The sequence below is a fragment of the Cetorhinus maximus genome, chromosome 10, assembly GCF_964194155.1.
Source record: "Cetorhinus maximus chromosome 10, sCetMax3.hap1.1, whole genome shotgun sequence".
NCBI lineage: Eukaryota > Metazoa > Chordata > Chondrichthyes > Lamniformes > Cetorhinidae > Cetorhinus > Cetorhinus maximus.
The window spans coordinates 93,423,180-93,449,398 of record NC_135888.1 but is presented as its reverse complement, the minus strand read 5'-3'; the positions used below and the strand labels follow the sequence as shown (position 1 = coordinate 93,449,398).

General features: G+C 40.5%; 1 protein-coding gene across 2 annotated transcripts in view; it reads left to right on the top strand.

Moving 5' to 3' along the window:
- Positions 1-5,164: 5,164 nt before the first annotated feature.
- sting1 (stimulator of interferon response cGAMP interactor 1) overlaps positions 5,165-26,219 on the top strand; it is a 39,883-nt gene continuing 18,828 nt past the window's right edge. Inside the window, exons 1-5 of one of the 2 annotated variants that reach the window (XM_078550788.1) lie at positions 5,165-5,435; positions 9,750-9,829; positions 12,560-12,789; positions 14,095-14,290; positions 14,981-15,089. In XM_078550788.1, coding sequence (XP_078406914.1) covers positions 12,560-12,789; positions 14,095-14,290; positions 14,981-15,089 — 535 coding nt within the window. In that variant the 5' untranslated portion in view covers positions 5,165-5,435; positions 9,750-9,829. The remainder of the gene's footprint in view (positions 5,436-9,749; positions 9,830-12,559; positions 12,790-14,094; positions 14,291-14,980; positions 15,090-26,219) is intronic. The other variant, XM_078550787.1, reaches the window with a different exon arrangement.

Genomic DNA, 26,219 nt, shown 5'->3' with positions numbered 1-26,219 from the left:
CACCCTCAGAAATGTCCACTGCTGTTTGGGCTGACACCTCTTGGCGGCTGGCCGTCATACTTAATTGAGCCTCTTAACTGACCACCACTGGCAGAATGCCACCCCAGGGTCCTGCAACCCTCCCGTTTGCTGTGAGTGCTGCTGTTGAATTGAAGAGAAATGGTGTAGCCTTTCATTCTCCTCTTCAAGGAAGAAATAACCCAAGAAAGGCACTTTGACAATGAAAGTGATGGTTGCTGTGCCATTGACCAGTGTCAGAAAAATATCAGTATAATTATGGAAGGCAAGCTCAGTTTCTCTGTATCTACTCTGTCCAGGCCCCTCATGATTTTGAATACCTCTATCAAATCTCCTTTTAACCATTCTTGTGAATATTTTCTGCGCCCTCTCTAAAGCCTCCACATCCTTCCAAACATGCGGTACTCAGAATTGACACAATTCCCCAGCTGAGGCCGAACTAATGTTTCGTAAAGGTTCATCATAACTTCCTTGGTTTTGTACTCTTTACCTCTATTTATAAAGCTCAAGATTCCCGATGCCTTATTAACCACTTTCACAACCTGTCCTGCCACCTCCGATGGTTTGTGCAAATTTTCCTTCAGTTCTCTCTGTTCCTGCACTGTTTTTAGCATTGTACCCTTTATTTTATATTGTTTTTCCTCACGATTGGACTGTTAAACTTGCCTCCATTCCCAAGTAATTCAGTGAGACTGAACCATGGTATTATCTCTATTCATTTGGAGTCTGTATGATTTACAGTTATTTAGAGTATGTTATTTTCCAATCCTACATGCAGGATGCTGAGTATATCTCTGTGTTTGTTTCCAGGAGCAATTGCTAAGCACCATCAAGATCCCTGAGCAATGGTGGAGTGTTTCTAAGTGCCCAAAGGACCTATTCATTATTCGTTAGTCCCAAACTGTTGCCATCTGGGGATCCATCATGCTCAGGGACAGTTCCATCTGTGGAAGTGTGTGCACACAGTTCATAAACGCTGGGGGTGCTCCTCTCAGGGATCCACTCTCGCTGGGGTACATGAGTGCTGTCAAAGCTAACAACTTACAAGCACTTTTTATTTTAAATTGCATTCACTTTCTTCAGCAGATATTTCATGTTTCTGCTTTAGATTTTTAAATCCCTCTCATTTTACCTGTCACTAAATGTCCCTTTTTTTTTAAGATTTTAACTTTCAACAAGTCCTTGCTTAATTTTTCTCACTCTTCTCTCCAAATGTTTCACCCATCACCTCCATACGAAGGGGTTGAATGAGGAAGCTGTTTCAAAAGAGTTTGTATGCCTCAACAATTACATCACAGAGGAGATCCAAGATTTGAATAAAAAGACAAAAGCCCAAAATGAAATATGCATGACTGTCAGTTAAGCATAAATTTATGGTGGTGTGCTGTAAAAAGTGTGTTTTTCTTTATTGCTTTCTGTTTCTCACAATGAATTTTGTACAGATTCGGCCAAGCTATTTTATTCTCAAACTGTTTTGTCTGGACAAATGTAGAATTATACAACCTCAAACTCTGCTTTAAAATTATAGTAGCTTTCATTCACATGCACACATTCATTTTTTTTCCAGAGAAGTCTTTTTTTTTCCACTTACATATCATGCTGAGGCCCATGAGCGAACAAAATCAATTCAAGGAAATGGCTGCATTTCCTCTTTCAAATGAATCATGGAGCAAACTCTCAGTTGATTGTCATCCAGCTGTTAGTTTAGTTCTCATTTGACCCCACCTCGTTCAGTATTCAGCTGCTACCAGTTCAACTGGAAGTCCCAATTGGCTAGTTATTTCCAGAATATTTCTGCTTCTACTTCTGTTTTAGCTGTGTCAGCATCACAGACTAATATCTGTATTCCGCCAACATTTATATGGCTGGCGATGGCTAAACTAGACATGACCTACTGATATGGTAGTCCTGATAATGAAAACTTTTAACGGAATAATCTAAAGGTGAATCTTGAAGATTTCAAGTATTAGGGCTGTCACTCTTTCCTTTAGCAGCTTGTTCCAATGTGGGATTGTCCTTCGGAAGAAATATTGTTGATACAGTGCCTTGGAAACAAATGGTCTTTGTAGCTTGTGTGGATGGCTGTTGTAGGGTGTTGGTTACAGTTCGGTAGGTCTGAAGAAGTCTTCGTAGTCATACATAGGTTAACTGTAAGTCTTTATTGACTCTTTGAACTATTTACAAATATGTAGTGAAGGGTTCAAGCTAGGAGCTGTGTCCATACTTGCTGGTACACACAGTTCTCTCCAACATTAGACTGACCCCGAATGCGGGTAATGTGCTTTCTTACACCTCTGTGTAGTCAGTGCTTTAATCAGTCCCATATTAACTCTATACGTGGAGACCCTTATACTACAATGACTACCTCTTGTTTTGTCATTGTCAGAGTCAGGATGATCAACTTTTATGAAAATAAATAAGGGACACTGACCATGGAATTGGGACTGGGAGGGTGGTGGGTAGTGCTGGTGATCATAAGAGGGGGAGGGAGGAGTAGTATAAAGCGACCAAAGCTTTACAACTTATCTTGTGGAGTCACAACATTATCATATCTCTGCTGGCTGACTCACAGACTTGCAGTCCCACTCAAATCACTCAACTGAGATTCCCAGGCTCAGTCTCCCACAGGTTGTCCTACAGATATGGAACAAAAGGCATCTCTCAAGGGACACAGGAGAAATAGTCAGAAGAACAGACAATCCTTTAAAATACAGAACAATTGGTCATCCTGGCCAGAGTACTTGTTTCAGCCTATTTCCACCAGTCCATTCCATTTTTATAGAACATGGTTGTTTATTTTTCTCCCTCCTTTGCTGTAGTGATTCCTATTCGCTGTGACACTGGTATAATTTTCCATTTGGATTCATGTAGGAGCATGTGCTTTGGATTGCTTCAATCTTATTTTTTTCTCTCACCATATCAGCAACCCACAAACAACTATTATCCCCACTGAGATTACCCCCGGACAAGCCTGATCCCAGAGTGTAACCCAGCTTAATAGATCCTAATTTTTATTTGTTTGTGTAGATACGTGGAGAGTAGCTACTGAACAGAGACACAGGAGTCAGCTGACAAACTTTTTACAAAACAAAACATTTATTTAACAAGAAAAGATGAACTATATTACAATATTACTTCACCCACAACTAAACCTTTACAGATATATACAGATTTGTAAGGATAACACAGGTCACAAAAGCAATCTTATATTTTAATGTACACAGTAAGTACCCAGTCCATGTAAACCTATGGTACCCTGTGGTCAGACACAACACACTCTGAAACCAAGTAAAATGTCACCTCAACCAGGTGCTATGGATCTCTTCTCAACTCCTTCCCCCCCCCCACCCCCACAAGATGCTTGTCACACCATGAGCCAACCAGTCTCACTGAATTACGTCCTTCACACAAAGGTTTCTAATCTCCACTCTCCAAAACCTTGCCTTGGAATCTTCTCCCAAACTGACATTTCTCTCAGATACCTTCCACAAGGGTTCAACTCCAGGGTTTCGAACTCTCCTTCTGATGTTCCTCTTACCTGGGTCACCACATGCATTCAAGCTGTCTTTCAAGCGCTCTCTCTCACCAGCTCAGCTTTAACAGTACACCACTGCTTCGCATGCCCATAGCAAATAATTACAGACCTTCGGTTGTCTCTTTGAACCTTCTTGCATTTTGCTTGGAGCAAGTCTCAAATCTGAAGCTTGGTGCCTTTCTCTCTGCCCCTCACTCTTAACAGGACCTTTTCCCAGATTCCTGTCCTTCCTTTTACTACAAGGTCTCCTTTGGTCTTTCTCCTCTTCCACTCTCCTGGATTTTTGGGGTTTTTCTTCACTCGGGGCCTTTTTATTCTTTTGGGAAATCTGCAGTTCCCTCTCCCAGTGACCAGTCTCTCTGCGGTCCGGGGTTCAACTAAACTTAAAACTGCTGTTTCTTTAATTCTGCGTGTATGTCTGTGGGAGGAACCTGCCTATCTGCCTCCCCTGTTGCTAGGCAACAGCACTATTCTTTCTACCCCTGTGTGTTTACTTTTAGGTTACAGGGGTGGTAAGCTTCTCATTAGAAATGCAAGCAGCCTTTTAAAGTGAAATTGAAACTCCATTTGATTTTTCTTAACACACACATACAGAAATACAAATCAAACTTAAACTTTAAAGCTAAAACTCATTCCTAACACCCACAAATACAAATATAACTTAAACTATCTCTATTTGCTAACACAACTTACATTTTCCAGGATTGGACGAACAGATGTTTGGTAAGCTACAACACTGATATTTTTGATGCAATGCCAAAGATTCCTCCTCAGAACTCCAAGAACCCTGTTTGCTTTGGATGTTATCTGCTTTATATAGAATCCCCATTGAAGATTGTTTTTAATGTATGGTTGAGAGAATTTGATTACAGGGCTGAATAATATGTCGGTAAATCCTTTTTGTTGGAGGTGCACATGAAGCATTTTTTGACATTGAGTCTCACTCACTCACCGGTTGGGCCATTTTGTCCAACAATTAAATGCGTGTCATGAAAAGAGGGAGGAAAATTAGGAAAAATAATTCAACTGGATCATATCCTTCCCAAGTACGCCAAAAATGACTTTCAATCTCCCCTTTCCCTAGCTGGGTGTTTTCTTTGTAGTCAGGCATCCATGTCTGCAAAGAGTCAGTTGCTGCGGGGTTTTGTTTTTATCTCTAGGTCAAAAGTGGAACTGCTCAGAATCTGAAACAATGCCAGAAAATGTAACTCTGCCTCTTCCCCCACCCCCCAAAAATATACCGTGAAAAAGTTTATATTTCAAACTTTCAGGATTTGTCAGAGAACTGAGTTTTAGATACATTTTACTTCGAGGTAGAAAAAGGTACAACAATGTTATAACCTTCATAAGAAATGCGTGTGCGTATTTAAATCTTTTTTGAAAAAATGGAACGCAGATACAATGTGTAAACAAAGAAAACTCCCTAGTAGCTGGGGAACTACAGAGAAATCCTCAAACATACATATAGACCCCACCTACCAATCCCCCAATCCATTTATACCTCAGTAGATGCTGATTTTTATGTTCAGTATTGAGTCACTTTTCTTCAGCAGGAAGGAAAGCTGAGGGGCGGCCGCTCCATTTCCCCAGTAAAAGGTGCAGTCGGGGAGGGGAACGAAACTTTAAAATCCCGGCCGCTCTACTCCCCCACCTGAACAGCCTGCAGCAAAACGAAACTTCTCTCACAAATCCTCGGTTTCTAATTCCAGCGGATGTGAGTGTATGTCCTCTTTCTCTTTCTGAGGTACTTTCAATAATTTCCGGAACTCAGACTGGTGTTTTATCGGAAAGCGGGAAGCAGTCCGAGCAGAGAGGAGTCCAGTCCGGAGCAACTGGAGAATCTTCACCGCCTCTCACTCCAGCATCAGGCGCAGACTGTGAGGTGAGTGCACATTCAACCCACCAGGGACAGCCCAATAGCCGCTTGCTGAATGAATTGCTGAATGCAAACATTGCCTTAACCGGAAGCTTTCAATGGCAATACAGATTCTCCCTCTTCTTCAACAAAAAGGGAGCGGCTTCGAATTACTTTGTGCTGTTTTTTTTTTAAAGTCAACGTCAGAGAGAGAATATAGGCAGCGCGGGTATCTGACTGCAATAAGCAGGGAATTTGGCCCCCATTGCCATTGTGGCTCGGCTGTCCGGCAAAGTCTATAAATAATTGTTTTACTTAGTTCTGTTGAAGGGTCATTCGGACCCGAAACGTTAACTGTGTCCCTCTCCGCAGATGCTGCCAGACCTGCTGAGTTTTTCCAGGTATCTTTGTTTTTGTTTTGGATTTCCAGCATCCGCAGTTTTAACCTAAAAATAAGCTTGGCATACGTTTCTCACTTCAGTGCCATGCAAACATTATTCCCGGCATCATGGAAGCATACAGCACTGAAGGAGGCCTTTCGGCCCATTGTATCTGTGGCACTTTTTTCGGAGTAGAGTTATGCAAGGCTATAACAGGAAATAACAATGCTTATGTCAGGATTTTGTGTTATAATCGGCGAGCACGAAAGCATTGTGAACTGTGCATGGCCAGCACTGGGTCCACAGTAAATTTTGACTGCTGATGCAGCAAATCTAAAATAAAAACAGAAAGTGCTGGAAATACTCTGGTATCTCTGGCAAGACAAACGGGTCATGTTTCAGGTTGATCTTTCATCAGAACTGGGAAAAGTTAGGGGTATAATAGGTTTTGGACAAGTGAAAGGGGAGGATGGAAACGAGCAAAGGGGAAGATCTGTGCCAGGATTCATTGCTCAAGGCCAAAAGGAGTGGTAATGGGAAAGGTAAAGAAACAAAATATGAGTGTAGAGGAGATGTGAATGGCAGGATCATATAACTGCCACCCAAAAGTCAAAAATGAGGGAAAGAAGGGAGAAAAAATACAAAGGAAGCAAAATGGAGGCAGTGGTTACAATCTAAAATTGTTAAACTTGTTAAGTTCAGAAGGCTGTAAAATGCCCAGTCAAAAGATTAGATGCCATCACTCAGGCTTGCTTTGAATCTCAGTGGGAGACTGCCGAGGACTGAGGGGTCAGAGTGGGAGCAAGGTGGAGAATTAAAATGACCGGCAACTGGAAGCTCATGGTCACGCTTGCAGACTGAATGGAGGTGCTCTGCAAAGCTGGCACCTAGTCTCCATTTGGTTTCCCCAATTTAGAGGAGACCTCATCATGAACAGCAAATGCAGTGTACTGAATTGAAAGAAGTGCAGTTGAATCACTGTTTCACCTGGAAAGAGTGCTTAGGACATTGGACAGTGAGAAGAGAGGAGGTAAAAAGGCAGGTGTGCATCTCCTGTACTTGCATAGTAAAAGGTGCCAAGGAAACGAGAGGAGTTTTTGGGAGTGATTGAGAAGTGGACCAAGATATTGCAGCAGGTACAAACGCTTCGGAATGCTGAAAGGGAGGGCAGGGGAGGGTGTATTTGAGGGTAGCATCACATTGGAGGTGACAGAAATAGTACAGGATGATCAGTTGAAGACAGTGACAGGCATGGTGGAAGGTAAGGACAAGGGGAACCCTATTGTGGTTCTGGGACAGAGGTGAAGGGGTGAGAGTAGGAGTGCGTGAAATAGAACAGACATGGTTGAGGGTCAACTATGGTGGGGGGAAGGAATCTTTGTTTGAGAGCAAAAGGTGACAAAATTGTCAGTGCTTGCATTGAAGATTGAATCATCAGAGCAGATTCAATGAAGGCAGAGAAACTGGGAGAATGGAATAGAGAGTTTACAGGAAGTGAGGTGCCCTTGCTGGTGAATGTAAAGGGCCTCAATGGCACTGTTTGAAGAAGAGCAAGGAAGTAGGGAGTTCTGGTGTCTGGGCTAATGTTTATCCCTCAATCAACAAGTAAACTGGATTATCTGGTCTTAAATCAGAAAATGCTGGAAAAACTCAGCAGGTCTGGCAGCATCTGTGGATAGACAAACAGCGTTAACATTTCAAGTCCATATGACTTTACAACTAAAGAGTAGAAATATGATGGATTTTATACTGTTTAAGAGGGAGTGGAGCAGGTGGAATGAGATAGGTCAGGGATAGGTGACAGCTAAGGAGAGATTGACAAAGATGTCATGGGCACAAGACAAAGGGAGTGTTAAAGAATAAAGAAGATGCTGATCATGGCAAGATATCAGAAGGCATTAATAGCAGAACAAGGGTCAGCACTCTGTGAAAGCAAAACATAAAAACAAGTGACAGATGACCTTGTGGGGGTTGGGGGGGGGCTTGTGGTTTGGGGGAAAATTATTTTTTTAAAATGAACAAATAAATAAAAGAATAAAGTGTTAATTGATAAATAAATAAATAAATAAAAATTGGATTTAAAAAGGGGTCAAGAGGGAGTAGACAGTTCATGGTTTGAAGTTGTTGAATTCAGTGTTAACTCCAGAAGGTTATAAGGTGCATAATTGGAAGATGAGGTGCTGTTCCTCCAGTTTGCATTGGACTTCACTGAAACATTGCAGTAGGCCAAGGACAGACAATGGGCATGAGAACAGGATGATATGTCGAAAACTGGGGTGTAAAATCCATCATCTTTTGCTCTGAAGAAGTCATATGGACTCAAAATATTAACTCTGTTTCTCTCTCCACAGATCCTGCCAAACCTGTTGGGTTTTCCAGCATTTTCTGTTTTCATTTCAGATTTCCAGCATCTACAGTGTTTTGCTTTTGGATTATCTGGTCATTGTCTTACTGCTGTTTGGGGATTTTCTGTGCTCTAAAATGCCACCTTAAACTATGCACTCTTGTATCTACAATTGAATTTCATTTATTTGCCATTTATCGGTCCACTTTGCAAGCTTGTGTATGTCTTCCTGCAGCCTTCCAGACTATTAATTATAGCCCCTAACTTGGCACCACCTTCAAAATCCAATACCATGGCTCCAATTCCTAAGTCAATTTTTTTTTACACTTTGATTCTCATTCCCGGGCTACCGGAAATAGATGATATCCTATCTCTGTTGTGCAACACAATTGAATTGCACCAGAAAATACCGTAAGTAGAAGAGTGCCTAGTGCTCAATCTAGTCTACAAGTTATATCAATATAACCCACAACAATAGCCATTTGTTATATTATTTAAAGAACATGCATTTATATAGCGTCTTTCACATCCTCAGAATCTTCCAAATGCACCACAAACCATGATGCCTTCGAAGTATAGTTAGTCACTGTTGTAATGAAAGTAAAGATAGCAGGTCTTCATGCAATTAAGGAATAGTTTATTTGACATTCTTTATCAGTAAGTGCCTGTCTTAGCTCAGTGGTAGTACTCTTGCAGGAGACTTTCTTTCTTAAATAAAAGCAAAATACTGCGGATGCTGGAAACCTGAAACAAAAACAAAAATACCTGGAAAAACTCAGCAGTTCTGACAGCATCTGCGGAGAGGAATACAGTTAACGTTTTGAGTCCGTATGACTCTTCATCAGAACTAAGAAATATAGAAAGGAGGTGGAATATAAGCTGGTTGAAGGGGGGTGGGACAGGTAGAGCTGGGAACAGGGCAAAAGAGACAGGCGGAAATCCTGTCGGAGAGAAGAGCAATACTTCTTCAAGGTAGGTCTTAATTCATTCATGGTATGTAAGCGTCACTTGCAAAGCCAACGTTATTTTGCTCAAGAAGCTAGTGGTGAGCTGCCTTCTTGAACCGCTGCAGTCATGTGGTATAGGTACACAATGCTGTTAGGAAGGGAGTTCCAGGATTTTGACCCAATGACAGTGAAGGAATGGCAATATATTTCCAAGTCAGGATGGTTTGTTGCTTGGAGGGGAACTTGCATGTGGTGGTGTTCGCATGTGCTTGCTGACCTGGTTCTCCAAGGTGGTAGAGGTCACATGTTTGGTAAGTGCTGTCGTTGGAGCCTTGTCAAGTTGCTGCAGTGCATTTTGTAGATAGTACATACGTACATAAGAACACACAAATTAGTAGCAGGAGTAGGCCACTTGGCCCCTTGAGCCTGCTCCGCCATTCAATAAGATCATGGCTGATCTGATTATAACCTCAACTCTACATTCCTGCCTATCCCAATAACCTTTCACCCCATTGTTATGAAGAATCTATATAGCTCTGCTTTAAAAATATTCAAAGACTCTTCTCCCACCGCCTTTTAAGGAAGAGAGCTCCAAAGGCTCACAACCCTCTGAGAGAGAAAAATTCTCTTTGTCTGTGTCTTAAATGTGCAACTCCTTATTTTTAAACAGTGACTTCTAGTTCTAGATTCTCCCACCAGAGGAAACGTTCTCTTCACACCCACCCTGTCAAGACCCCTCAGGACTTAAAGGTTTGTTAACTCCTTTCTTATTTAAATATCTATAGAAACTCTTACTATCCGTCTCTATATTACTAGGTAGCTTTCCTTCATATTCTAATTTTTCCCTTCTTATTTTTTTTTGTCATTCTTTGCTGTTCTTTACATTCTTTCCAGTCTTCTGACCTGCCACCTGTCTTTGCACAATTGTATGCTTTTTTATTAAGCTTGATATTATCCTTAACTTTTTTAGTTAACCATGGATGGTGGGCCCTCACCTTGGAATTTTTCTTTCTCATTGGAATGTATCTATTCTGTGTATTCTGAAATACGTAACTGCTGCCAGTGTGCATCATTTATAGAGGGTGTGAATGTTTAAGGTGATGGATGGTGCAAGCATAAACAGAATAAACAGGTTTGTGGAGGGATCAATGATAAGTGAAATTCCAGTGAAGTCTGAGGTGGTTCACATTAGTAGAATTATGCAACCTCCCTTCATAAATGTAAGATCTTAACCCTGGTTTCATAACAATAAGTTTATGTAACATCTTTCCCATTCTTAGGTTTGTACTGAAGAAGCTTGAATGGGATTTACATATACTACTTACTTACCATTCTTTGCGTTCACTGGAAATCATTTGTGTATATATATATTCACCTGCACATCTTTAACTACTCAAATATACCAGATCAATTATAGCCATAGGAGGAGCCAAACTTTATTAATATGGAGCCCTTTGTTAACAATATCAATCTTATCTCATCAAGTGTTCACTCAATCTTTCTTTGTTTCAATCCGTTGAAGAAATAAATGTGCCTGGAAGTATCCATTCCAGACCACCAGGGGATGCTACTGTAACATACCTGGGTCTGGTTATTATAAAAAGTGGACAAAAGTGAATCAACTACTATTATGTAAAATGTTCAGACAGCTTAAAGGAACAACTCATGAGAACCTGAGAAGGTGCCAACTGCAGACCTGAATTTGCTATCAGCTATATAGTTATTTTTAATAATGTTATCATGAAGTATATATATTTATAATACAAGTCTTATGGGGAGAATTTTAACCCCAAGAAATGGGTAGGTTTGGGTCAGGTGGGAGATTAAAGACTTAAAAACCTGGATCCCAACTCACATCCAACCCTTCCACTTCAGGTTTTCCAGTCCCAGGAGGGAGGTTGGCAATTTAAATATTACAGTGAGGCCAGATACCTCATTTTTAGCCCGGATTTTCAAGTTAACACTGGACGGCTAGATCGGTAAACCCTATAGCTACGGCAAAGCGAGATCTGTTGTATTCAGGAGGTAAGTGCTTTTCTGCCTACCTGCTGGATTCAGCATACCTGCCTCACCAATCCTTGCAATCAGACTCCCATCACCACTACCCTCCACCCCCACTCTCCTCCACTCTTCCTTCTCCCCTGCTTGGAGGCTTCTGATCCCTCCTTGGGCTCCTATCTCCCAGACCTCCGACCACCTTTCCTTACTGGGTCAGAGCTTGGACCTACCTGGTCCTGTGGCCTGTTCTCCAGAATTCTGCACCAACAGGAAGTCAAGCCTGTCAATCAGGCTGACCTCTAGACAGGGTACCTATTACTGACATTGTTAAAACTTCACAGCCGGTTTTACCATATGTTACAGCACCACCCTCTCCACTTCCACCAAATCATAAATTTAAAAATCCCCCCCCCCCCGCCCCCCGCACAAACATGAATTACTGAGAGAATGACATAAAACTCCTTACGAAGTAAAAGAATTGTGAGTGAATTGACTGGTTTACCTCTTTTTTTTGTTGGTACGTACGATCATACGAATTCGGAGCTGGAGTAGGCCACTTAGCCCCTTGATCCTGCTCCACCATTCAATAAGATCATGACTGATCTGATTGTAGCCTCAACTCCACATTCCCACCTACGCCTGATAACCTTTCACCACCTTGCTTATCAAAAATCTATCTACCTCTGCCTTAAAAATATTCAAAGACTCTGCATCTACCACCTTTTGAAGAAAACAGTTCCAAAGACTCACTACACTCTGAAAGAAAAAGATTCTCCTCATCTCTGTCCTAAATGAGCGACCCCTTATTTTTAAATAGTGAACCATAGTTCTAGAGGTTCTCCTGATTGATCATTCAATTTGTTGGTTAAGTATAATATGGTAATTTCTCATTAATACTATTCTAGCTCTTTCCCTTGCGTTTGATTTACACATTCCCTAGCCTTTTCAGGTCTATTGCTGTTTTACCAGGAAAGGATATATGCAACTAAGCAATGACCTTATAGAAGTATGTTAGATCATTAATGAAATGGAAAAAATACAAAAAATCACTTCAAAGTAAACTATTTAAATAGGAGACAAGGACAGGTTTGCATGAGCAAAATACGGGTTTAAGAGGGACATCAGGAAATTCATCTTCAGAAAGAGGGGAGGAGCTTGACTTTGTGCAACAGTGTAAAATAAGTGATAGTGAATTGACAACATGTATGCATTTATATTTCCATTTTGGGAGAGCTGTTAAGTAGGCTGTCAATTTGCTATCACCCATTTTTACAAGCATTACCCCAAAAAGTGATCAATAAATAGTATGGGATTTCTGATTGAGTAGAGGTAGTGAAAACCCTGGATATTCCAGATTGCAGCACTAAAATGGGTCAAATGACTTCCCTCTTCTGTAAATGTCTTGTGAACATTTATTTACCATTTGTATCAGTGATTCTTCTTTGGACCCATCTCTAATTATAATTTCTCTCGTTTTCACAGATGGCCTTTCATTCGCAAATGTTTGCAGATGACATACCACTGCCTCGTGGAAATGTAGCCAATTGGGCTTCCATCATTGTTATGCTTACATCTTTCACCTATATGTTTTTTTCCACTGAAGTAAAGATTGTTGCACAGCAAATCGTGTTTCAGCTTTTCATATCATTTCTAGCTGGAAGTATGGTAAGGCTTTGTGAGTTTCTGGAGGAATGCAGGCACATCCCTTCAAGGTATGTACATGCCATGGCTGAAGAAGGAGTTATTATCAACACTTATTTAAACACCAAACTTTGTAAAACTACTTCATAAACCTTAACGCCCCTTTTAATTTGCAGTGCATTTCCAATAGGTTTTTATGTGGGGTGATCCTTAATTTAAAATGTATGAAACTAAATATGTGTTCCAAAAGTAATTAAGTCTCAGTGATGTTCTTGTCTTCAGATAAAATTCTATTGTTTCCATTGCCAACTTTAAAGGCTGTGGTGGTGGGTTCTTGATCTTGCATTGGGTATCATTATAAATATGCTGTACTGTCTTGTTCTCTGATTCAAGTGTTGTTAACTGAAAAGTATTCCTGAGAAAATGGTCATATTTTCACAGATAAATCCCAGAAAAAGTGGATTCCAATATTTCCAATTAAAGCAAATCTCCTGTTCTTGTAGTGACACTTCTTGAGGTTACACCATAACTGCCCTGTTTAAGAAAAGGTAGCCTTTTAGGCCATAGTACAGGGCTATAAAAATATAAGTCCTGTAGTCGTATTTCAATGCTGAAAGCTGGTTATTGACATGAAGTGATTCCTATACAATGGATATACAATTCATCAGAAAATTTATGAAGATATTTATACAATATAGCACTGTAGTAATATAATAACATGCAAATTAACATGCAAAACTAAATATACCAAATGTTTTAGCCACAGTTGTAATTGTTTAGCCGTCACTTCCGTAGAAAAATAGATGCTTCAGCACAGAATGAGGCCATTTGGACCTCCTGTCTATGCTGTCTCTCTGCTGATGAAATTGAAAACCAGACCCACTGTCCTGCTTTCTTCCCATATCCCTGTATTTTCTTCTGCTTCAAGTATTTATCCCGAATTCCTTTTAAAACATGAAATGGTCTCTGTCTCACCCACTCTCCATGGCAAAGCATTTCACGCTACAAAAATCCTCTGCATAAAGAAATCTCTTATACTCTGATTCTGGACTCTCTAACCAAGTTCAATAGTCTTACCCTGTTTTAAAGGGGAAGATGAAATCTTGGTTTGTAATTCTGTATCTGTGAAAAAATATAAATGTGTCAGTAAAGAACATTATAGTCTCAGGACTTTTAATCCCTTTCACATGATGTTGGTTAGTTTGTGTATCAGTCTGCAGGTATGAACTGAAGAAATTGAGACATTATACAATTCCAAATGGGCTAAGTAGTTATTTAAATTTATTACAAGACTTAAAACTGGGGTATTTAATCCTTAAGCAAGTTTGATTTGTGTTACTACTGCTTGAACTTTCAAATCTACACTTATTTTGTAGATATAAAAACGGCTGGATGGCTTTGAATGCATCGTTTAATCTAAAGGGATATGGCTGTGGATTAGTAATGTTTATACTATTCTACTGCATAGTTCATGAGGACAAGATTGGTGGCGTTGATTTTCCAAGTTCCTTGGCATGGAAAATAAATCTTTGCTGTTTCTGCTATGCATTTCTCAAGGTTTTCGGATTTCTAGTAGGTATTGATTTTAAATAAAAAAAACTATATTTTGTAATATTTATCCTACAGTAATTTTTAGGAAACCTTATCTGTTTTAGGTTTCTCTTAGAATCTACCAGTCTAGTAGGCATCGATCACATGTTTGGAGTAGGCTGGGGTAGAATCAAGTAGAAGTGTGGGAAGGAGACAGTAACAACAGCTTAACTTTGAAGTAATTTACAGTTGGCTAAAATACATTTACATTGTGAATTAGTTTTATTTTGTTCTACCATTAACACATTTATAGGCAAAAAAGTGAAATTCATTTGAATGGTAACACAATGCTTAAAATGCCTGACTGTTTAATTGAGAAACAGTAAGGGTTTTGAAATAAAAGTAAAACTATATTTTTTGTGAACTTGTTGAAATATGCTATACTTTTGCTGAGATATTCTGAACTTAGAAAAAGTATTTGCATTCCTTGCTGCTCTGTGTACAGATGCTGATTAATTGTCTATCAGTAGGTATTAGAAAACATTCACATTTAAAACTCCACGTGCTATGTTTAAAGTTTTGGGGGAAATAGTTTTGTCATCAATTTCTTTCAATTCAGACATCACAAAACTCTTCTGTTAAACCTAATAAATACAACTGTGCCTATAAAAGATGCCTTAGGAATATATGTTTACTTACCAAAGTAATACATGCTTAGTCATTTCTCTACAGAATCCCACTCTAGCTGAAATTTCAGATATCTGTGAGAAGAATAAATTTAATGTTGCTCATGGATTGGCTTGGTCCTATTACATTGGTTACCTGAAGTTCGTTTTACCAAGTAAGTATTTATAACATTTCTTTCGTAAAAATGTATTTCTATTGTTGCCATTAAAATGTCAATCAATATGTACTGCTTTGTTGACCAAATTGCATTATGAATTACTCAACAGCCTATCCTATTTGCATGTATATTTGATATATTAACATTAAATACTAATTAGATTTATCAACCAATTGCCTGTTATTATTCATATAATCTGTATATACCTAAAGGCGTTAACATGACATTTGTACTTGAATCCCTAAAGTCAGTTGATGTACTTGATGGAATAAGTCTATCCATACCCAGAATTCAAAAAATAATATTTCACGATCTTTGTTCTTCCTGTGGTTCTGCAGTATTCAGAATGAACAGATTGGCTCTTTGGGAATTGTGCTTTATTACTGTTTAAAATCATTATTGCTGACAATTTCATTGTGCATGTATTTGATGGCTCTTACCCAATTCCTTTCTCTGCCATTTAAATGGAGGAGTTGACCACTTTAAAGCAAACAAACAACAAAATAAAAGATGCTTGAGAAGTGAATTAAATGTTTATATAGAAAGGGAGCAATTCATTCATGGTCAACATGACCTTAAAAGGAAAATAATTAATAATCAGCACAGTATTGGGTGAGTGATTAGGAAGCTACTTTGTACAGTGACTAAGTAAATCTCTATGGATGTTATTTATATGGACCTCGGAAAGCAATTGATAAAGTCCTGCATAATACACTGTTGGCTAATAATGACACTCATGAAAGTGAGGGTAAATTATTGACCTGATTAGGACATGGGCTGAATGGCAGGAGATAGAGAGTCACATTAATTGGCAGGATGTGACTAACAATGTATTGTGAGGATCTGTGTTGGGGCCTCAACTATTCACTGTGTTTACCAGTGACTTAGATGACGGAATAGGAAGCCACATATCCAAATTTGCTGATGCCACAAAAAATATAAAAATTATAGAACAGTGTTATGAAATGGCAGATGGTAATTGCCAGGCTGAGCAAATCCCAAAGGGAAACTTGGTCAAGCTATCACAACGGTTTTGCAATTTGTAATTATCATGAGAAAGTATGTACACTGAAGTTAGAAGTAAAGAGTCCATTGCCACCTTTGGAGATTTTAAAGATTAAATTAAACATTTGTTAACAAAACAAAAGAAGTTAAACACAGAAGATTGCAGTTATACAGTTAACTTTAGCATTATAACAGTTCCCAAAAGTTTCTACTTAACTAGACTCCCAACTACACACCCCTTTCAGGCAGCAACCTGAATATATTCTTAATCTATAAAACATCCAACAATATTACCCACTGTTGCTATAAAGGAGGTGTTTCACAGCTTCTCTCTCCCTCTCACTCGACAGTGGAATTCCAAGGCTTTTAACAAAATCTTGCTGTCTGGAACAAGCAAACACGTATCTGGGGTGGCTAGAGGCTGCTACTTTATAATACATTCTTCAAGATCTGACATGGCCACTCCCCATACAGCTTTCCATCTTTCTTTAAATATACTTTCTCCCATTTGATTGGTAAATCCCATTGTTTCACCCTTGCTTTGGAAGTTACTTTTCCCAGAATATAAAAATCTTTTATGTTGACTTTATGGTAGGCCCTTTTGGGAAAAATAAACTTAATGACTTTGCCTTATTTATCTTGCCAGTTATAAATCATCATATCCCTTTGAAAACCAGACAACCTCTCAACTTATCTACAAATGCAAATTCCATTCACACCGTAGCTGCTGAGACCTCATCTTAGCTTACCCATCTCCATTTCAAAATGCCTGTTTCTTACACTTAACCCCTTTGATGATTCAAACCTTGCAGTCTGGCCATCTTTAGTGTAATTAAATTAGTCACACGCATACGCACAAACATAAACACACAAGCCTGCTTCAGTATCTCGCAGCAATATTAGAGAAAAAAAGTGATATTTCCTTTGCAACAGAATGTTTATTGCAGCAGAACAGGTGGGGTAAGAGGGGCCCAAGAAGTTAAGAGTGCACAAGAGGTGCTTGATTCACATCAAGTACTATCCCAAACAGCAGATGTAATGCAACAGTCAGCTACCAATGTGACCTGTGACCACACTGATGATCTGTGCATGGCAGAGGGGCAGTGCATGAGGAAATCTCAAGCCCACCAGACAATTTCTGACTAAATTAATGAACCCTAATATTTCAGAATGAAACAGTGAAAAGCGAGATACAGCTGCGGTCCAAAGGAACTTGGGGATGCTGTTGAGTAAAGGGTTAACATCAGAAGCATATGATGCTGATGTAATAATGATGTAACATCACATGATGGGGAAACAGAGACCTGGAGGAAGGAGAAGTTCCAACCTTGTGCAGAGATAAAAACTTCTTATTTATAGCTACTATATAAATGTTATGATTTTAACAAACGATAGTCTCAAGCAGATTACTTGGGGAGAGTAAAACCCCAAAGAACCTCACCTAGACCTCAAATACACAACAATACATGGTGGCAGCAGACAGCGAGCAAAAGATCCAGAAAAACTCCAAGAAGCAGCTACAGGCCTGGCAAGTCAAGAGATCCTTAAAAGAAGGATGAAAGGAACAGGTTCAAGGCTCACCAAAAAAGTCGGAGCATCGCGAGTTCAGCAGATGCAAGCTGAAATACAGACCCAGAGTCCGGACAGCAGGGAAAACATACCAGAATCAACAAACGATGCCAGTGAAGCAGCAACTATTCCCTGGAATCCATGCTGCCATTCTGGAGCGCTGAAGGCTCACCACAAGCTGAGCACCAGAGCAACAGGAGAAAGAAGTTTTGCAGATATAGAACTGCTTCTGGTTTGCACAAAAAAAGCAAAAAGATCAGGTAAGTACATTACTCCATGCAGTTGGGGCTATTTCTGATGACATAACAGCGAGGCAGGGAATCGATGAGACGTTGACTTCTTGTGAAGAAGTCCCGTAAGCGTTTGATTCATATTTCAGTGTTCACAAAATTTTAATCATAGGGCAAAATTTAACAAGCAGAAACAAAGACCAGGCAAGAGCATCAATCTGTACAGGCTGGCAGAAAATTGCAACAACGGAATATTGAGGGATGAATTGATTTGTGCTCAAATAGTAGTTGGGTTCTCACAGGCTTGAGGGGCTGAATGGCCTACTCCTGCTCCTTGTTTGTATGTCCATATGTTCGTAGATGAAGCTCTATTAGATCTCTTGCAAGCAAGACAAAATTTAACCCTAATCAAAGCAGTACAAATTGCGAGCTCAGAAAGAAAAATAGAGTGTTTGTTAGTGGGGAAGATGAGGTCCCATGAAAAAAAAATGAGTGCAGCCATTCAGTATATAGGCCAGAAGAGGGAAAGCACACAAAAACAGAAGCCTGGGAAAATGGGGGAAAAGGGAAAAGTGCGCCAATCACCACCTTGAAATGCTGTTGGTGTGGCAGGAAAAACGTGCACTAGCAGGAAGAATGCCAGGAAGGGGGAGTAAAGCGCCACAATTGTGGAAGAATAAGACATTTTAACATTGTCTGCCGCTCTAAAACACAGCAAAAAGAAGGAAAACGTATGACAGCCAAACCGTATATAAGAAGTTGAAGAGCCACAGAGAAAGGAAGTAACTTTCCTAGGGAAAGTAAATGAAACAGAGAATAAATAGAGCATTAAATCTGAAATGGATGGACACCCCACAGAATTTATATTAGATACAGGGGCAGGTATTTCTGTCTTATCTGATGAAGTAATATGGCTTAAGCACATTACACTAAAACCTTCATCTATCAAGTTACAGGGTCCAGGTGGGACTACTGTGAAAATCATAGGATCAGACCTAGCAAAATTAAAGTACAAAGAAAAAGAAATTATTGAAGCTCTATGCCATACAGAATCAAGAACTTTCTTTACTAAGCAGGAAGGCATGTTTAAAATTGAAGCTAATGTATAAAGTTGCTGATGAGCATTACAGCAGTACATTCAGGAATGAATTTCCAAGATTATTTACGGGCTTGAGAAAACTGAAGATCGACTGCCACATTATCCTAAGAGCTGATGCTAAACCAATTTGCCTCTTCACACTGAGGAAAGTGCCTTAACCACTCTTCAACAAAGTCAAGGGTGAAATCAGGAACATGCTACAGCAGGGGGTTATCTCACCAGTAACCATGTCAACAAAATGGTGTTTAGGAATGGTCATGGTCCGAAAGCCAGATGGCAATTAGATTCTGTGTGGATTTAACTCAACAAAATAAATCCGTGAAAATCCACCTGATGGTCTCACTGGATGAGAGCCTTGTCAAACTAGCCAAGAGTACTCCCTTCATCAAATTGGATGCAAGCAGTGGATTTTGGCAGTTACTTCTGGACAAAGAACCCAGATTGCTGACCATTTTTATAACACCATTTGGTCATTATTGCTTTAATAGATTCCAATTCTGAATTGCGTCCACTCCTGGAATTTTTCAGAGAACAATGTCTCATGCTATAGAAGGTATTGAAGGAGTAATATCCCATATGGATGACATATTTGTATGTAGTTCCATGAGAAAAGCGCATGCCCATGGAGTTAGAACAGTCCTAAAAGTCTTACAGGATGCAGGCCTAACATTGAATGAAAAATGTGAGTTTGCAAAACCAATGATTAAATTTCTAGGTTACATTGTGCAATCCTCTGGAATAACAGTTGACCCATAAAAAAACAAAGGTAATCAAAGAGTTTCCACAACCCAGGAACATTAAAGATTTCTTGGGATGGGCAACCAAGTTTTTCTCATTTCACGGGACATGGGTGTTGCTAGCTAGGCCAGCATTTTTATTGTCCATCCCGAATTACCCTTGAGAATGTGATAGTGAGCTGCCTCCTTGAACCGCTACAGTCCATGTGGTGTAGGTACACAGTGCTGTTAGGGAGGGAGTCTCAGGGCCCAGCTACAGTGAAGGAATGGCGATATAGTTCCAAGTCAGGATGGTATGTGGCTTGGAAAGGAACTTATAGGTGGTGATGTTCCCATGTACCTGCCCCCCTTTCCCTTCTAGGTGGCAGAGGTCGCGAGTTTATAAGATACTGTTGAAGGGGCCTTGGTGAGTTCCTGCAGTGCATCTTATAGATAGTGCACACTGCTGCTACTGTGCGTCAGTGGTAGAGGGAGTGGATGTTGAAGGTGGTGGATGTGGTGCCAATCAGGTGGTTTGCTTTGTCCTGGATGGTGTCCAGCTGCTTGAGTTTTGTTGGAGCTGCACTTATCCAGGCAAGTGGAGAGTACTCCATCACACTCCTGACTTGTGCCTTGTAGATGATGGACGGGTTTTGGGGAATCAGGAGGTGAGTTACTCCCTACAAAATTCCCAGCCTCTGACCTGCTCTTGTAGCCACAGTATTTATATGGCTGGTCCAGTTCAGTTTCTAGTCACTGGCAAGCCCTAGGATGTTAATAGTGGAGGATTCAGTGATGGTAATGAGATTGAATGCCAAGGGGAGATGGTTGGATTCTCTCTTGTCATTGCCTGGCACTTGTGTGGCACGAATGTTACTTGCCACTTATCAGCCCAAGCCTGAATGTTGTCCAAGTCTTGCTGCATGTGGAGGTGGAATGTTTCAGCATCTGAGTTGTGAATGATGCTGAACATTGTGCTATTATCAACGAACACCCCCACTTTTGACCTTATGATGGAGGGATGGTCATTGACGAAACAGCTGAAGATGGTGGAATTTCTGCAGTGATGTCCTAGGACTGGAATGATTGACCTCCAACAACCATAACCATCTTCCTTTGTGCCAGGTATGACTACAACCAATGGAGAGTTTTCCCCCTAATTCCCATTGACTCCAGTTTTGCAAGTAGACAATTTTATACAAAATTTGGCAGAAGTCTTGAGCTGTTGAGACAGGGTCAACATTGATGCTGGAATGTGGACCAGAAAAATGCTTTTGGGACAATCAAAAATCTTTTAATTTTCTCTTAAATTTTCACACATTGCGATGCAGAATTACTGACCATAATAGCAGCATCATCTACTAGTCTAGGCACAGTATTATTTCAAGTACAGAGAGAAAGTAAACATTGATTAGTTTACTACGCCTCAAGGCCACTCGTGGACACAAAAAAGAAATGCTACAATTGAGAAGGAAGCATTGGCAGCAACATGGGCATATAGAAATTCTCAGACTACTTGATGGGATTGCAGTTCAGGCCATAAACCATTAGTCACTCCACTGAATGTGAAAGAGATTGTGAAAATGCCACCCGGAATCCAACACTTCAGACTGAGATTAATGACATATGACTCTGTAACCGAGTACGTTCAAGAGAAGTACCAGACGACAGCAGCCACACTATCAAGGATACCAATTGCAGGAACAAATGTAGAGGATTTGTATTTTATCGAGATGTGGAAGCATTTACATCTCTTGCCACTCAACACCCACCTGCTCCTGTAAAGAAGTTGCACAAGATAAAATAAATGCAGCAGCAAGATGAAGAAATACTGTCTGGAAGGATGGCCAGACTATGCTTCTAACAATCCAGTACTACGACAGTACTTCAAACAGAGAGAGCACCTCACAATCATTGATTATCTCCTAGATTTTAATGACAGAATAATCATTTCGAGAACACAGGCGGATGAATTAAACAGGTATTTTGCTTTGGTCTTCACTATAGAGGACACAAGTAATATCTCGGATATAGCTGTAAATCAGGAAATGGAAGGGAGGGAGGAACTCGGAGAAATTACAGTCACCAGGGAAATGGTACTGAGCAAATTGTTGGGGCTGCGGGCTGATAAATCCCTAGGTCTAGATAGACTTCACCCTAAGGTCGTGAAAATGGTGGCTAGTGAGATAGTTGATGCATTGGTTCTAATTTTCCAAAATTCCCTAGATTCGGGGAAGGTTCCAGTAGATTGGAAAATAGCAAATGTAACTCCTTTATTCAAAAAGGGAAGGAGAGAGAAGGCAGGAAACTACAGGTCAGTTAGTCAAACATCTGTTGTAGGGAAAATGTTAGAAGCTACTATTAAAGATGTTATAGCGGAGCACCTAGAAAAATTCAAGGCAATCAAGCAGATTCAGCGTGGTTTTGTGAAAGGGAAATCATGATTTCAGAATACTTGGAAGTGCATGGTAAAATCGGGCAAAGTCAGCATGGTTTCATCAAAGGGAGGTCATGCCTGACAAATCTGTTAGAATTCTTTGAGGAGGTAACGAGTAGGTTAGACAAAGGAGAGCCAATGGATGTTATCTACTTGGACTTCCAGAAGATCTTTGACAAGGTGCCGCACAGGAGGCTGCTCAGTAAGATAAGAGCCGATGGTGTTAGAGGCAAGGTATTAGCATGGATAGAAGATTGGTTGACTGGCAGGAGGCAGAGAGTGGGGATAAGGAGTCCTTCTCAGGATGGCGGCCGGTGACTAGTGGAGTTCTGCAGGGGTCAGTGTTGGGACTACAACTTTTCACTTTATACATTAATGATCTAGATGAAGGAACTGAGGGAATTCTGGCTAAGTTTGCAGATGATACAAAGATAGGTGGAGGGACTGGTAGTATTGAGGAGGCGGGGAGGCTGTAGAAGGATTTGGACAGGTTAGGAGAATAGGCAAAGAAGTGGCAGATGGAATACAACGTGGGGAAGTGTGAGGTCATGCACTTTGGTAGAAAGAATAGAGGCATGGACTATTTTCTAAATGGGGACAGAATTCAAAAAGGGACTTGGGGGAGTCCTAGTCCAGGATTCTCTTAAGGTTAACTTGCAGGTTGAGTCGGTAGTTAGGAAGGCAAATGCAATGTTGGCATTTATTTCGAGAGGACTAGAATATAAAAGCAGGGATGTGCTGCTGAGGCTTTATAAGGCTCTGGTCAGACTACATTTAGAATATTGTGAGCTATTTTGGGCCCCGTATCTCAGGAAGGATGTTCTGGCCCTGGAGAGGGTCCAGAGGAGGTTCACAAGAATGATCCCAGGAATGAAAGGCTTAACATATGAGGAACGTTTGAGGACTCTGGGTCTATACTCGATGGAGTTTAGAAGGATGAGGGGGGATCTGATTGAATTCTGGTTGGCAGAATGTGACGAGTGGTGTGCCACTGGGATCAATGCTGGAGCTTCAACTTCTTGGAATTTATATAAATGACTTGGATGAAGGGACCTAAGACATGGTTGCTAAATTTTCTGATGACACAAAGGTAGGTAGGAAAGGAAATTTTGAAGAGGACATAAGGTGCTGCAAAATGGATAGGTGAAATGAGTGGGTAATGATCTAGCAAATGGAGTCTAATGGGAAAATGTGAAATTGTTCCTTTTGGCAGGAAGAATAAAGAAGAAGCTTATTATCTAAATGGTGAGAGATTGAGCTCTGAGATTCAGAGGGATGTGGGTGTCCTACTGCATGAATCACAAAAGGCTAGTATGCAGGTACAGCAAGTAATTAGGAAAACTAATAGAATATTATCATTTATTGTGAGGGAAATTGATTACAAAAGTAGGGAGGTTATGCTTCAGTTGTACAGGGCGTTGGTGCAACCACATCTGGAGTATTGTGTACAGTACTGGTCTCCTTATTTAAGAAAGATGTAAATGTGTTAGAAGCAGTTTAGAGAAGCTTTACTAGACTAATACCAGGAATGGGTGGGTTGTCTGATGAGGACAGGCTGGACAGGTTAGGCTTGTATCCACTGGAATTTAGAAGAGTAAGAGGCAACTTAGAACCATAGAAAAGTTACAGCACAGAAGGAGGCCATTCGGCTCATCTTGTCCATGCCAGCCCGAGGACACTCTGGTGCCATTTCTAATCCCACCTTCCTGCACCCGGCCCATAAACTTGCAGCTTACAGCACCTAAGGTGCAGATCCAGGTACTTTTAAAAAGAGTTTAGAGTTTCTGCCTCTACCACAACTCAGGCAGCGAATTCCAGACACCCACTACCCCCTGAGTAAAAAGGTTCTTCCTCATGTCCCCCCTACACCTTCTGCCACTTATCTTGAATCTATGTCCCCTGGTTCTAGAATTCTCCACCAAGGGAAACAATTTTATCCTGTCCACTCTATCTATTCCCCTCATAATGTTGTACACCTCAATCAAGTCACCTCTCAACCTTCTTTGTTCTAAAGAAAATAACCCCAACCTATCCAATCTCTCCTCGTAGCTACTCTTTTCTAACCCCGGCAACATTCTTGTAAACCTCCTCTGCACTCTCTCCAGAGCTATTACGTCCTTCCTGTAATGTGGCGACCAGAACTGCACACAATACTCCAGTTGTGGCCTCACCAGTGTTTTATACAATTCCAACATTATATCCTTACTTTTATATTCTATACCCTTGCCAGTGAAGGAGAGCATTACAACCTTGTCTACTTGAACTGTTCCCTTCAGGGACCTGTGTACTTGTACGCCAAGATCTCTCATTTCATCTATCCCTCTTACTATATTCCCATTTATTGTGTAATCCCTGTAACTGTTTGACCTCCCTAAATGTATGACCTCACACTTCTCTATGTTAAAATCCATCTGCTACTTTACCGCCCACTCCACCAATCCATCTATATCGTTTTGCAGATTATGGCTATCCTCTACGCTATCCACTACTACGGCCAATCTTTGTGCCATCTGCAAATTTCCTAATCATGCCCACCACGTTCACGTCCAAATCGTTAATATATAACACAAACAGCAAGGGTCCCAACACCGAGTCCTGTGGAACACCACTTGAGACAACTTTCCATTTGCAAGGGCTTCCATCGACCATTACCCTTTGTTTCCTGTTACAAAGCCAAACTTTTATCCAGTTTGCCACATTACCTTGAATCCCATGGGCTTTTACTTTCCTGACCAATCTGCCATGTGAGACCTTGTCAAATGCCTTGCTAAAATCCATGTACACAACCTCCACTGCACTACCTTCATCAACCCTTCTTGTCACTTCCTCAAAGAATTCAATCAAATTTGTGAGGCAAGACCTTCCTTTAACAAATCCATGCTGACCATCCCTGACTAGTCCATGCTTTTCCACATGACAGTTAATCCTATCTCTCAGGATTGATTCTACTAATTTGCTCATCATCGATGTAAGACTAACTGGCCTATAATTGTTTGGCACTTCCTTTGATCTGTTTTTAAACAATGGAACTACATTTGCATTTCTCCAGTCCTCCGGTACCTCCCCCGTATCTAGTGAAGATTAGAAAATCATCCTCAGAGCATCTGCTATCTCCTCCCTGACTTCTTTCAGCAGCCTCAGAAACAATCCATCTGGCCCTGGTGACTTATCAACTTTCAAGGATTTCAACCCTTCGATTACTTCCTCTCTCTTTATGACTATTCCGTCCAATATCTCGCAGTTTTCCTCCTGGACTAGTATATCTACATCCTACCTTTCCTTTGTAAACGCGGAGACAAAATATTCAGTCAAAACCCTTCCCACAGCCTCTGCATCTACACACAAGTTTCCATCTTCATCCCTGATAGGTCCCACCTTTTCCTTAACTAACCTTTTAGCATTAATGTTGATTGAAACCTTTAAGGGTCTTGATAGGGTGGATGTGGAGAGGATGTTTTCTCTAGAATCTAGAACAGTTTTTAAAAATAAGGGGTCGCTCATTTAATTCAGAGATGAGGTGAATTTTTTTCTCTGAGGGTAGTGAGCCTTTGGAACTCTTCCTCAAAAGGTGGTAGAAGCAGAGTCTGAATATTTTTAAGGCAGAGCCATATAGGTTATTGATTAACAAGAGGGTGAAAGGTTATGTGGGGTTGAGGCTACAATCAGATCAGCCATTGTCAATAGAATGGCGGAGCAGGCTCGAGGGGCTGAGTGGCCTACTCCTAATTTTCGTATGTACTTTGGCTTGATATTCTTCAAAGGCTTCACCAAGGTCATTGGGGATAGCAAAATGTTGAGCCAGAGCCCAGCAATTAGTCTAACCAAGTATTACTTGTTCCATAGAAGAAATTATTTCTAATTGTCTTACGTGTGCAGTGAATAGCCAAGATCAAAAAGATCCACTATCACCTACTTTTCCATCAAGATTGTGGTAGTGTCTGGGAATGGATTTATTTGATTTTGAAGACAAGATATTCCTTATTGTCAACATAGATTGAAGTGAACAGATTGCACAGCATCATGGTGGAAATAGTCATTCAATCACTGAAGAAAATTTATGCACCACCTGGC